Source organism: Nannobrachium achirus (genome assembly GCF_963921795.1).
Source record: "Nannobrachium achirus genome assembly, chromosome: 1".
NCBI classification, from domain to species: Eukaryota; Metazoa; Chordata; class Actinopteri; order Myctophiformes; family Myctophidae; genus Nannobrachium; species Nannobrachium achirus.
In genome coordinates this window covers 3,220,759-3,235,202 of record NC_137810.1, presented here as the reverse complement: position 1 = coordinate 3,235,202, position 14,444 = coordinate 3,220,759, and the positions used below count along the sequence as shown (strand labels likewise).

Here is a 14,444-nt window from a genome sequence, read left to right as displayed (position 1 = left end):
AGGATATGAGGGATTGAATGTAAGAGTCTCAGAAGTAACGTTGGGGAACCCAGACCCAGCAAGCACGGTCAGGACATGGACCAATCAGAGACGTCTCATGGTGCCATGGCATTGGTCTGAAATCTCATTGTTCCTACATCCCATTAGTCAGAATGTGGTGATGTTAACCTGGTGAAAAATACTATGCCTAAACCTAAACCTAACCCTAACCTCAGTAAAACTATGCCTAAACCTAACCCAAACCCTAACCTTATCCTCAGTAAAACTATGCCTAAACTTAACCTTACAACCTAACCCTAACTAAATTCGGACTAATGAGATGTAGGTCTTCGATTGGGGCCAGATCACGGCCCATATGGGGATGATCTTGACGTCATTACCAGGACGTCATATGGACTTTTTTGTTTTTACAGGACTATTGTTATTGTTTGTATTGTTAGTTGAAATATGAGCACATAAGGTTATATTCTAGGACATATCTAACTAGTTATGATATTTATCTGGCCTAGAATATCACCTGATTTCAACCAACATAAATCCTGTCCATATGACGTCCTGGTAATGACGTCAAGATCATCCCCATATATGGGCTGTGATCTGGCCCCAATCCAGACGTCACTGATTGGTCCAGGTCCTGACCGTGCTGATTCACTGCCATGGGATGGCAGTGAATCATGACCATGAGACCTTCTATGAAAAGAACATTTAGAAAATCGCTAAACAAAGGGTAGTTATTAAATGCAGTATATCAAATAATGTAATATTAAAATATGTTTTCACATAGGATCAAAGGTTGTATGGTCATGATTCACGGCCATCGTGGATGGCTTGGTTCGAGGCTTAACATAATTGTTATGAATATTTTTGTAAAAGTCTATGGCGAAAATGAATGGGGAATATTAAGTGGCACCAGGAAACCACTTCCGCTGCGACGCTCTATAAAGAAGAAATCTCTCTCTCTCTCTCTCTCTCTCTCTCTCTCTCTCTCTCTCTCTCTCTCTAACATGTCTGTAACCTCTCTCGCCCCCTCCAGGCCACCCTGTGCAGTAAGAAGGCGTGTCTTGCGGCCCTGGTGTCCCAGCTGTCCTCTGACAGTGAGGAGCTCCACCAGGTGGTGTCCTCCATCCTCAGGAACCTGTCCTGGAGAGCAGACATCAACAGCAAGAGAGTCCTGAGGGACATCGGCAGCGTGGCGGCGCTCATCACCTGCGCTCTGCAGGCCACCAAGGTAAACAAGGCCAAATAAGCAACTTCACTTCAGAAGCAAGAAAGATGCAATTTTTCCCATTCAAGTCAATGGTGAAAATGTATTCACTAGTAAATTGATAATTTAAACGATATAACATAGCCTATCTCTTAGCAAAATGCAAGCACACAATTCTCGATGATGCCGGCTGATTTGACGCCCAAGTGTGTGCCGCCAAACCTGTGGGAGGAGTAGCGTGGCAAAATAACGTTTATCTAGAAAGATGGATGGAAGAAGACATTCGGAGGAGTACTGAAGCAATAAGCCACAGGGAGGCGAGTGGTTACCTGGTATTTTACACCGGCTGAGAGGCGTAGGGAGACACGAGGCACAGCTCTCAGCTGGTGTAAAATACAGGTAACCACAAGCCTTGCGTGGCTTATTGCTTTTCTAAAACGGTTACAATATGGCAACATGAAAAATCATAGACATGTACCAATTAAAACTGTTCTATGTCACTAATAATTCACTATAAGGTCTGCTCTGCAAGAAAGTAGTCCCCAGCTACAAGAAAGTAGTTCCCAGCCTTTTGCCAACAACACAGGAGCATATAATTGGTGCACTAGCTGTGGAACACTGTGGAAAGAAATAATGCACCTGGGTTTGATATAAACTGATTCAAGGTGTGGGTTATAGTCTCATATACCACAGCAATCAAGGGAAACCAGCCAATTAGAATCAAGGAATGGAACCAGCCATACACTAACAAGGCCAAATAAACAACTACATTTTAGAAATACAATGAAATAAGAACTACCTTTTAGAAACACACCCAAATAAGAAACTACATTTTAGAAACACACCCAAATAAGAACTACATTTCAGAAAACACCCAAATTTCAGAAAACACCCAAATAAATAAATAAATAAATCTGGATGTAACAATAAAACTGTTTCTCTACCTTATAAGGAATCAGGATGTAACAATAAAACTGTTTCTCTTCTTCTAAGGAATCAGGATGTAACAATAAAACCGTTTCTCTCCTTATAAGGAATTCAGGATGTAACAAAGCTCTTTCTCTTCCTTCTAAGGAGTCCACCCTGAAGAGCCTGCTGTCTGCTCTGTGGAACCTGTCGGCTCACTCCATAGAGAACAAGGTGTCCATCTGCTCAGTAGAGGGCGCTCTGGGCTTCCTGGTGAGCACGCTGACGTACCGCTGCCAGACCAACTCCCTGGCCATCATCGAGAGCGGAGGAGGAATCCTCAGGAATGTGTCCAGTCTGATCGCCACCAGGGAGGACTACAGGTAAGACCTCGGGTTTTATTCAGGCACACGTTAGATAGACTTACATGTCCTCGTATGAACAGTGAGCAAGGAAAGTCTGCCTTTATTTCTTTACGCTCCACACAAGTTGGAAAGACTTCAGGACTCGATTGGTCTCAATAGAGACATTTAAGTGCTTCTTGAGGACTAAACCAGACTAATATGCACACAGTGATATTGGCTGGCTATGCGAGGCTATTGCAAGGCGCCGTGTTGTGAGCTTGCAGATCGGCTATTTTTGCTACTTTCTATGACACTCATGTATGACAAAGTAGAGAACTCATTTATGGAAAAAAAAACCATCAGCTGATAAATATTTAGACATATTTAAACATGAACATTGTTCCCCTCCTGTCTCCTCCTCCTCCAGACAAGTCCTCAGGGATCACAACTGTCTTCAGACCCTGCTGGGTCACCTGCGCTCCCACAGCCTCACCATCGTCAGCAACGCCTGTGGAACCCTTTGGAACCTGTCTGCCCGCAGCCCCAGGGACCAGGTACACCCTAACCCTAACCCTAACCCTACACTGGCATAGATTCATAGTCCTATAGACCAGGTACTGTGGAACCCTGTGGAACCTGTCTGCCCGCAGCCCCAGGGACCAGGTACACCCTAACCCTAACCCTAACCCTAACCCTACACTGGCATAGATTCATAGTCCTAAGACTGTGGATCCTGTCTGCCCGCAGCCCCAGGGACCAGGTACTGGCATAGAGTCATAGTCCTAAGACCAGTTACACTGGCATAGAGTCATAGTCCTAAGACCAGGTACTGGCATAGATTCATAGTCCTAAGACCAGGTACACTGGCATAGAGTCATAGTCCTAAGACCAGGTACTAGCATAGATTCATAGTCCTAAGACCGGGTACACTGGCATAGATTCATAGCCTTAAGACTGGGTACACTGAAAACAACCTCACAACACCTTTTCTTACGTGCTGTTCTCTGGTCCGACCACCAGGAGCTGCTGTGGGACCTGGGCGCGGTGGCCATGCTGCGCAACCTGATCCACTCCAAGCACAAGATGATCGCCATGGGCAGCGCCGCCGCCCTGCGCAACCTGCTGGCCAACCGGCCGCCACGCTACAAGGACGCGGCGGTCATCTCGCCGGGCTCCTGCGCCCCCTCGCTCTACGTCCGCAAGCAGCGGGCGCTGGAGGCGGAGCTGGACGCCCGCCACCTGGCGGAGACCTTCGACTCGCTCAACAACAAGCAGCAGAACCAGAGCCCCAGCCGCAGCCTGCAGAGTCTGCAGAGCAGCAAGCCTCAGCTGCTGAGACACACCCAGATAGAGAGCCTGGCCAAGGTAGGAATACTGAGACACACCCAGATAGAGAGCCTGACCAATAGGAAGACTGAGACACACCCAGATAGAGAGCCTGGCCAAGGTAGGAATACTGAGACACACCCAGATAGAGAGCCTGGCCAATAGGAACACTGAGACACACCCAGATAGAGAGCCTGGCCAATAGGAACACTGAGACACACCCAGATAGAGAGCCTAGCCAATAGGAACACTGAGACACCCAGATAGAGAGCCTGGCCAATAGGAACACTGAGACACACCCAGATAGAGAGCCTGGCCAATAGGAACACTGAGACACACCCAGATAGAGAGCCTGGCCAATAGGAACACTGAGACACACCCAGATAGAGAGCCTGGCCAATAGGAAGACACTGAGACACACCCAGATAGAGAGCCTGGCCAATAGGAACACTGAGACACACCCAGATAGAGAGCCTGGCCAATAGGAACACTGAGACACACCCAGATAGAGAGCCTGGCCAATAGGAATACTGAGACACACCCAGATAGAGAGCCTAGCCAATAGGATCACTGAGACACACCCAGATAGAGAGCCTGGCCAATAGGATCACTGAGACACACCCAGATAGAGAGCCTGGCCAATAGGAATACTGAGACACACCCAGATAGAGAGCCTGGCCAATAGGAATACTGAGACACACCCAGATAGAGAGCCTGGCCAATAGGAAGACACTGAGACACACCCAGATAGAGAGCCTGGCCAATAGGATCACTGAGACACACCCAGATAGAGAGCCTGGCCAATAGGAAGACACTGAGACACACCCAGATAGAGAGCCTGGCCAATAGGATCACTGAGACACACCCAGATAGAGAGCCTGGCCAATAGGAACACTGAGACACACCCAGATAGAGAGCCTGGCCAATAGGATCACTGAGACACACCCAGATAGAGAGCCTGGCCAATAGGAACACTGAGACACACCCAGATAGAGAGCCTGGCCAATAGGATCACTGAGACACACCCAGATAGAGAGCCTGGCCAATAGGATCACTGAGACACACCCAGATAGAGAGCCTGGCCAATAGGATCACTGAGACACACCCAGATAGAGAGCCTGGCCAATAGGAACACTGAGACACACCCAGATAGAGAGCCTGGCCAATAGGAACACTGAGACACACCCAGATAGAGAGCCTGGCCAATAGGAAGACTGAGACACACCCAGATAGACAGCCTAGCCAATAGGAAGACACTGAGACACACCCAGATAGAGAGCCTGGCCAATAGGAACACTGAGACACACCCAGATAGAGAGCCTGGCCAATAGGAACACTGAGACACACCCAGATAGACAGCCTAGCCAATAGGAAGACACTGAGACACACCCAGATAGAGAGCCTAGCCAATAGGAAGACTGAGACACACCCAGATAGAGAGCCTGGCCAATAGGAAGACTGAGACACCCAGATAGAGAGTCTGGCCAATAGGAAGACTGAGACACCCAGATAGAGAGCCTGGCCAATAGGAACACTGAGACACACCCAGATAGAGAGCCTGGCCAATAGGAACACTGAGACACACCCAGATAGAGAGCCTGGCCAATAGGAACACTGAGACACACCCAGATAGAGAGCCTGGCCAATAGGAACACTGAGACACACCCAGATAGAGAGCCTGGCCAATAGGAAGACTGAGACACACCCAGATAGAGAGCCTGGCCAATAGGAACACTGAGACACACCCAGATAGAGAGCCTGGCCAATAGGAAGACTGAGACACACCCAGATAGAGAGCCTGGCCAATAGGAAGACACTGAGACACACCCAGATAGAGAGCCTGGCCAATAGGAACACTGAGACACACCCAGATAGAGAGCCTAGCCAATAGGAATACTGAGACACACCCAGATAGAGAGCCTAGCCAATAGGAAGACTGAGACACACCCAGATAGAGAGCCTGGCCAATAGGAACACTGAGACACACCCAGATAGAGAGCCTGGCCAATAGGAACACTGAGACACACCCAGATAGAGAGCCTGGCCAATAGGAAGACACTGAGACACACCCAGATAGAGAGCCTGGCCAATAGGAAGACACTGAGACACACCCAGATAGAGAGCCTGGCCAATAGGAACACTGAGACACACCCACATAGAGAGCCTGGCCAATAGGATCACTGAGACACACCCAGATAGAGAGCCTGGCCAATAGGAAGACACTGAGACACACCCAGATAGAGAGTCTGGCCAATAGGAACACTGAGACACACCCAGATAGAGAGCCTAGCCAATAGGAACACTGAGACACACCCAGATAGAGAGCCTGACCAATAGGATCACTGAGACACACCCAGATAGAGAGCCTGGCCAATAGGAACACTGAGACACACCCAGATAGAGAGCCTGACCAATAGGAACACTGAGACACACCCAGATAGAGAGCCTGGCCAATAGGAACACTGAGACACACCCAGATAGAGAGCCTAGCCAATAGGAACACTGAGACACACCCAGATAGAGAGCCTGGCCAATAGGAACACTGAGACACACCCAGATAGAGAGCCTGGCCAATAGGAACACTGAGACACACCCAGATAGAGAGCCTGGCCAATAGGAAGACTGAGACACCCAGATAGAGAGCCTGGCCAATAGGAAGACTGAGACACCCAGATAGAGAGCCTGGCCAATAGGAACACTGAGACACACCCAGATAGAGAGCCTAGCCAATAGGAACACTGAGACACACCCAGATAGAGAGCCTAGCCAATAGGAAGACTGAGACACCCAGATAGAGAGCCTGGCCAATAGGAACACTGAGACACACCCAGATAGAGAGCCTGGCCAATAGGAACACTGAGACACACCCAGATAGAGAGCCTGGCCAATAGGAACACTGAGACACACCCAGATAGAGAGCCTGGCCAATAGGAACACTGAGACACACCCAGATAGAGAGCCTGGCCAATAGGAAGACTGAGACACCCAGATAGAGAGCCTGGCCAATAGGAAGACTGAGACACCCAGATAGAGAGCCTGGCCAATAGGAACACTGAGACACACCCAGATAGAGAGCCTAGCCAATAGGAACACTGAGACACACCCAGATAGAGAGCCTAGCCAATAGGAAGACTGAGACACCCAGATAGAGAGCCTGGCCAATAGGAACACTGAGACACACCCAGATAGAGAGCCTGGCCAATAGGAACACTGAGACACACCCAGATAGAGAGCCTGGCCAATAGGAAGACACTGAGACACACCCAGATAGAGAGCCTGGCCAATAGGAACACTGAGACACACCCAGATAGAGAGCCTGGCCAATAGGAAGACACTGAGACACACCCAGATAGAGAGCCTGGCCAATAGGAACACTGAGACACACCCAGATAGAGAGCCTAGCCAATAGGAACACTGAGACACACCCAGATAGAGAGCCTGGCCAATAGGAAGACTGAGACACCCAGATAGAGAGCCTGGCCAATAGGAACACTGAGACACACCCAGATAGAGAGCCTAGCCAATAGGAACACTGAGACACACCCAGATAGAGAGCCTAGCCAATAGGAAGACTGAGACACCCAGATAGAGAGCCTGGCCAATAGGAACACTGAGACACACCCAGATAGAGAGCCTGGCCAATAGGAACACTGAGACACACCCAGATAGAGAGCCTGGCCAATAGGAAGACACTGAGACACACCCAGATAGAGAGCCTGGCCAATAGGAACACTGAGACACACCCAGATAGAGAGCCTGGCCAATAGGAAGACACTGAGACACACCCAGATAGAGAGCCTGGCCAATAGGAACACTGAGACACACCCAGATAGAGAGCCTGGCCAATAGGAACACTGAGACACACCCAGATAGAGAGCCTGGCCAATAGGAAGACACTGAGACACACCCAGATAGAGAGCCTGGCCAATAGGAAGACACTGAGACACACCCAGATAGAGAGCCTGGCCAATAGGAACACTGAGACACACCCAGATAGAGAGCCTGGCCAATAGGAACACTGAGACACACCCAGATAGAGAGCCTGGCCAATAGGAAGACACTGAGACACACCCAGATAGAGAGCCTAGCCAATAGGAAGACACTGAGACACACCCAGATAGAGAGCCTAGCCAATAGGAATACTGAGACACACCCAGATAGAGAGCCTGGCCAATAGGAACACTGAGACACACCCAGATAGAGAGCCTAGCCAATAGGAAGACACTGAGACACACCCAGATAGAGAGCCTGGCCAATAGGAAGACACTGAGACACACCCAGATAGAGAGCCTGGCCAATAGGAACACTGAGACACACCCACATAGAGAGCCTGGCCAATAGGAAGACACTGAGACACACCCAGATAGAGAGCCTAGCCAATAGGAAGACACTGAGACACACCCAGATAGAGAGCCTAGCCAATAGGAAGACACTGAGACACACCCAGATAGAGAGCCTGGCCAATAGGAACACTGAGACACACCCAGATAGAGAGCCTGGCCAAGGTAAGAACACTGAGACACACCCAGATAGAGAGCCTGGCCAATAGGAAGACACTGAGACACACCCACATAGAGAGCCTGGCCAATAGGAAGACACTGAGACACACCCACATAGAGAGCCTGGCCAATAGGATCACTGAGACACACCCACATAGAGAGCCTGGCCAATAGGAAGACACTGAGACACACCCACATAGAGAGCCTGGCCAATAGGAAGACACTGAGACACACCCACATAGAGAGCCTGGCCAATAGGAAGACACTGAGACACACCCACATAGAGAGCCTGGCCAAGGTAAGAATACTGAGACACACCCACATAGAGAGCCTGGCCAAGGTAAGAACACTGAGACACACCCACATAGAGAGCCTGGCCAATAGGAAGACACTGAGACACACCCACATAGAGAGCCTGGCCAAGGTAAGAATACTGAGACACACCCACATAGAGAGCCTGGCCAAGGTAAGAATACTGAGACACACCCAGATAGAGAGCCTGGCCAAGGTAGGAACACTACTGACACAACCATATAGACCAGGGGTTATCAAAGTGGGTGACGGGGCACCCTGGGGTGACGGGGCACCCTGGGGTGCCGCGACACCAGTCCACGGGTGCCGCGAGATCATTTGATAATATTTGGAATTTATTTGGACACTTGAAAAATATTATTTAGTATAATTTTAAACTTGAAGTACAAAGTTATTTTCAGTCAGTTCTAACCAAAATGATCTCAATGTTTTCCTCGCAACATAATCACTAAAATATTGTCACTATCGGGCAGAAACCTTGTATCTCCAAGTTGTGTACGTCTTTTTCCCTGCTCATCATACAAGACCGTCGCACAAAACTTGTGAAAACAGACGATCTACAAGCACTGTGTGCTTGTAGATCTGCTGTTTTCACTAGTTTAGTACATTTTATAGATGAATACAAAACGAACGGTTTTGGACATACAAGGTTTCCACCCGACAACGACGATATGCCATAAATATAAGGTGCTGGGAGTGAAAATTATAATGTAGGGGTGCCTCGGATTAAAACAATATTCATGGGGTGCCCTGAGACAAAAAAAGATTGGGAACCCCTGATATAGAGAGCTTGGCCAATAGGAACACTGAGACACACCCAGATAGAGAGCCTGACCAATAGGAACACTGAGACACACCCAGATAGAGAGCCTGACCAATAGGAAGACTGAGACACACCCAGATAGAGAGCCTGACCAATAGGAACACACTGAGACAGGCAGCCTCTGTGGATAGCTTCAGAGCACAGCTCAAGACCTATTTCTTCACTCTAGCTTTTAGCAGATTTTTAATTCTCTGTGCCTTTGTTCATGTCCGCAGCACTGTTCTGAAAAATGTTTTGTTTTTATGGTAGAGTCCTTATTGATGTGTTTAATATATATATATATGCTTAAGACCCCCCTGGTCCAAACGATATAATATAAAAACATAATGATCATATTTTCTCCCGTGTCCCCAGGACTACGCCTCAGACTCAGTATAATATAAACATAATGATGATATTTTCTCCTGTGTCCCCAGGACTACGCCTCAGACTCAGTATAATATAAACATAATGATGATATTTTCTCCTGTGTCCCCAGGACTACGCCTCAAACTCAATATAAAAACATAAGGATGATATTTTCTCCCGTGTCCCCAGGACTACGCCTCAGACTCAGTATAATATAAACATAATGATGATATTTTCTCCCGTGTCCCCAGGACTACGCCTCAGACTCAGTATAATATAAACATAAGGATGATATTTTCTCCTGTGTCCCCAGGACTATGCCTCAGACTCAGTATAATATAAACATAATGATGATATTTTCTCCCGTGTCCCCAGGACTACGCCTCAGACTCAGTATAATATAAACATAATGATGATATTTTCTCCCGTGTCCCCAGGACTACGCCTCAGACTCAGTATAATATAAACATAATGATGATATTTTCTCCTGTGTCCCCAGGACTACGCCTCAGACTCAGTATAATATAAACATAATGATGATATTTTCTCCCGTGTCCCCAGGACTACGCCTCAGACTCAGTATAATATAAACATAAGGATGATATTTTCTCCCGTGTCCCCAGGACTACGCCTCAAACTCAATATAAAAACATAAGGATGATATTTTCTCCCGTGTCCCCAGGACTACGCCTCAGACTCAGTATAATATAAACATAAGGATGATATTTTCTCCCGTGTCCCCAGGACTACGCCTCAGACTCAGTATAATATAAACATAATGATCATAATGTGCTCCCGTGTCCCCAGGACTACGCCTCAGACTCAGTATAATATAAACATAAGGATGATATTTTCTCCTGTGTCCCCAGGACTACGCCTCAGACTCAATATAAAAACATAAGGATGATATTTTCTCCCGTGTCCCCAGGACTACGCCTCAGACTCAGTATAATATAAACATAAGGATGGTATTTTCTCCCGTGTCCCCAGGACTACGCCTCAGACTCAGTATAATATAAACATAAGGATGGTATTTTCTCCCGTGTCCCCAGGACTACGCCTCAGACTCAGTATAATATAAACATAAGGATGGTATTTTCTCCCGTGTCCCCAGGACTATGCCTCAGACTCAGTATAATATAAACATAAGGATGGTATTTTCTCCCGTGTCCCCAGGACTACGCCTCAGACTCAGTATAATATAAACATAAGGATGGTATTTTCTCCCGTGTCCCCAGGACTATGCCTCAGACTCAGTATAATATAAACATAAGGATGGTATTTTCTCCCGTGTCCCCAGGACTATGCCTCAGACTCAGTATAATATAAACATAAGGATGGTATTTTCTCCTGTGTCCCCAGGACTATGCCTCAGACTCAATATAAAAACATAAGGATGATATTTTCTCCCGTGTCCCCAGGACTACGCCTCAGACTCAGTATAATATAAACATAAGGATGGTATTTTCTCCCGTGTCCCCAGGACTATGCCTCAGACTCAGTATAATATAAACATAAGGATGGTATTTTCTCCCGTGTCCCCAGGACTATGCCTCAGACTCAGTATAATATAAACATAAGGATGATATTTTCTCCCGTGTCCCCAGGACTACGCCTCAGACTCAGGATAATATAAACATAAGGATGGTATTTTCTCCCGTGTCCCCAGGACTACGCCTCAGACTCAGTATAATATAAACATAAGGATGGTATTTTCTCCCGTGTCCCCAGGACTACGCCTCAGACTCAGTATAATATAAACATAAGGATGATATTTTCTCCCGTGTCCCCAGGACTACACCTCAGACTCAGTATAATATAAACATAATGATCATAATGTGCTCCCGTGTCCCCAGGACTACGCCTCAGACTCAGTATAAAAACATAAGGATCATATTTTCTCCCGTGTCCCCAGGACTATGCCTCAGACTCAATATAAAAACATAAGGATGATATTTCCTCCCGTGTCCCCAGGACTACGCCTCAGACTCAGTATAATATAAACATAAGGATGATATTTTCTCCTGTGTCCCCAGGACTACGCCTCAGACTCAGTATAATATAAACATAAGGATGATATTTTCTCCCGTGTCCCCAGGACTACGCCTCAGACTCAGTATAATATAAACATAAGGATCATAATGTGCTCCCGTGTCCCCAGGACTACACCTCAGACTCAGTATAATATAAACATAATGATCATAATGTGCTCCCGTGTCCCCAGGACTACGCCTCAGACTCAGTATAATATAAACATAATGATCATAATGTGCTCCCGTGTCCCCAGGACTACGCCTCAGACTCAGGATGCTTCGATGACGACGAGGCTCCCAACGTGTCCAGCAGTCTGGACAACACAGGCAGCTTCTCCATGCTCTCCATGTTCCTCACCAACTCCAACTTCCTCAACAACCAGGTGAGCGTAGTTCAACTACAACTGCACTCTGTCCAGGGGACAACTTGCGCCTTGCGCACAAGTAGGCCATGTATGGACTAATTGTGCACAAGAAGAGCAAAAATAGCAGATCTACAAGCTCACAGCACGGTGCCGTGCTGTGAGCTTGTAGATCTGCTATTTCTTTTTTTTTTAAATCATGAAATCATTCGTGCAAATCTTTGAATATCTCATTTTTAAAGGGAACATTCTTAACTCAAATATTTACTTCTGGGGGGGTCCTTGATGCGTAATATTTTGAGACGGGGGTCCATGGCCGAATAATTCTAGGGGTCCTTGAGATGAAAAGGTTTGAGAACCACTGACGTAGAAACATGTGTTTTAACCTTAGAAGGGATTTAGAAGACACTAATAGAATCGGGTCAAAATTCAAATGTTCAAGATTTTTCAAAAAATAGCAGATCTAGGGGGCACGGTGGCGCAGTCAGTAGTGCTGTCGCCTCACAGCTAGAAGGTCCTGGGTTCGATTCCCGCCGGGGGACGCTGTGGGTGCTGGGGGCGTGTTCCCTCCTCCGCGTCATCAGTGCCCACACCCTAGGTGGGGTTGGCAAAAGGGCCTTTCTGTGTGGAGTTTGCATGTTCTCCCCGTGTCTCCTAGGGTAGATACCCTCACAAAAACATGCAGTAATCCTGGTCTCTATAATGCCTCCCCCTGGTCAGCCGGGGCGCCTGATGGAGGGGAATGGAACTGGTTGGAATAACGTGTTCCTTCCACGCGCTACGTCCAACCGGAGAAGCTCCCCCTGTCAGGTGATAAGAAGCGGCCTGCTCACTCCTCATGCACTGAAGGAAGCATGAGCTCAGTTCGGGGCCCTCCCCAGGTTGGCAGAGGGAGAGCAGAGCCCAGGATTACAGCTTAGGCAATTGGCACCGGGTGAAAAAATGGGTTAAAAAAATCGTGGGATAAAAATTAAAAAAAAAAAAAAAAATAGCAGATCTACAAGCTCGCAGCGCAGGCACTCGGTGCCGTGCTGTGAGCTTGTAGATCTGCTATTTTTGAATAGTTAAAGCATAAAAAATAATAATACGCAATAATGCGTACCCGGTACTAAAACAATACCATGTCTTTCCGCTAGCAGCCACGGAAGAAGGACAACAGCGAGCCCGAGAGAGACGTGGAGCCGCATCGTCAGACCGCTGTGGAGAGGAGACACGCCCCCCACGGCCACGCCTCCGCCGCCAACGACCACGAGGACGTGTCGGCCGCCGCCGAGAAGCTGGCCAAGAAGATCACCAGCACGGTGGCCAAGATCGACCGGCTGGTGGAGGACATCACCATGCACACCTCCTCCACCGAGGACAGCTTCAGCCTCAGCTCCGAGGACCCCTTCGCCGACTGGCCGCACGGACCCACCGAGCTCAACGAGGCCCGCGACAAGTCCTGCTCGCCCTGCCGCCTGTCGGACACCAGCAGCCTGGCACACAGGTTGGTATAGGGCTGCAAACTAACGGTTATTGTTACGCCCACTGGGCCTAGGGGTGTTTGCGGGGTAACAAAGACCAGGTGGTGAAGGCCAAAAAGTAGTTTTATTACACAAAGTTAATAGAGTTTACAGATAAGTGTAAATTAGGTTGCTCTGTGATACTGGGTGAGACAGGGCTGGGCAGTGGGCAGGCACCTATATAACAGAACAAAAATACAGAACTATCCCTGAACTAAAGATGAACCCCCAAATCTAACTAACTGACCAACGACCCACATACTTACCTGACTGACTGCGCTAACCTTAGCCTAACAAAAGTACAGAGTGAGGTAACCTGCCCCTACCTGAGTGATAACAAAGTGACAACTACTATAGCGAAAATACTTACTAATACCTTACCCTGCTCACCACTATTAAACGTGGACTCTAGTAACAACCTTTACAAAGGACAAAGCAAGACTGTTGCAGGCAACTAAACGCTAAGCTGCTTTGGTGGGCGCGCTGTCAACTATACTACCCTCATAGCTTCTCAAGCAGAATGACAGCAGCCATGGCTGTCGTCTTCTCGGTGCTTTTAAAGGGGGCGGACCAGGCGGACAGAGCGCTGATTGGCTGCAGGTGGCAGAGTGACAGGAGCCCTCCTCCACTCGTAGCGGGAGTAGGAATCTGCAGACAATGACAAAACAGGCGCACGCACAAAACAACACATAACAACACAGTACAGATCCCCACTCTAATAGCACTATCTTTTACCCATTACTCTTGTCCGTAACAATTTTCATAATCGATTAATTGATTGATTA

The 14,444-nt window shown here is 47.9% G+C and overlaps 1 protein-coding gene across 1 annotated transcript in view; it reads left to right on the top strand.

Moving 5' to 3' along the window:
* The window catches only part of apc2 (APC regulator of WNT signaling pathway 2), a gene marked incomplete at both ends in the record, with an annotated part of 82,431 nt that overhangs the window by 52,487 nt on the left and 15,500 nt on the right, over positions 1-14,444 (top strand). The window contains 6 exon segments of the mRNA XM_080750355.1: positions 1,034-1,228; positions 2,279-2,493; positions 2,882-3,008; positions 3,475-3,819; positions 12,050-12,178; positions 13,297-13,643. Of these exon segments, the coding sequence (XP_080606481.1) occupies positions 1,034-1,228; positions 2,279-2,493; positions 2,882-3,008; positions 3,475-3,819; positions 12,050-12,178; positions 13,297-13,643 (1,358 nt within the window).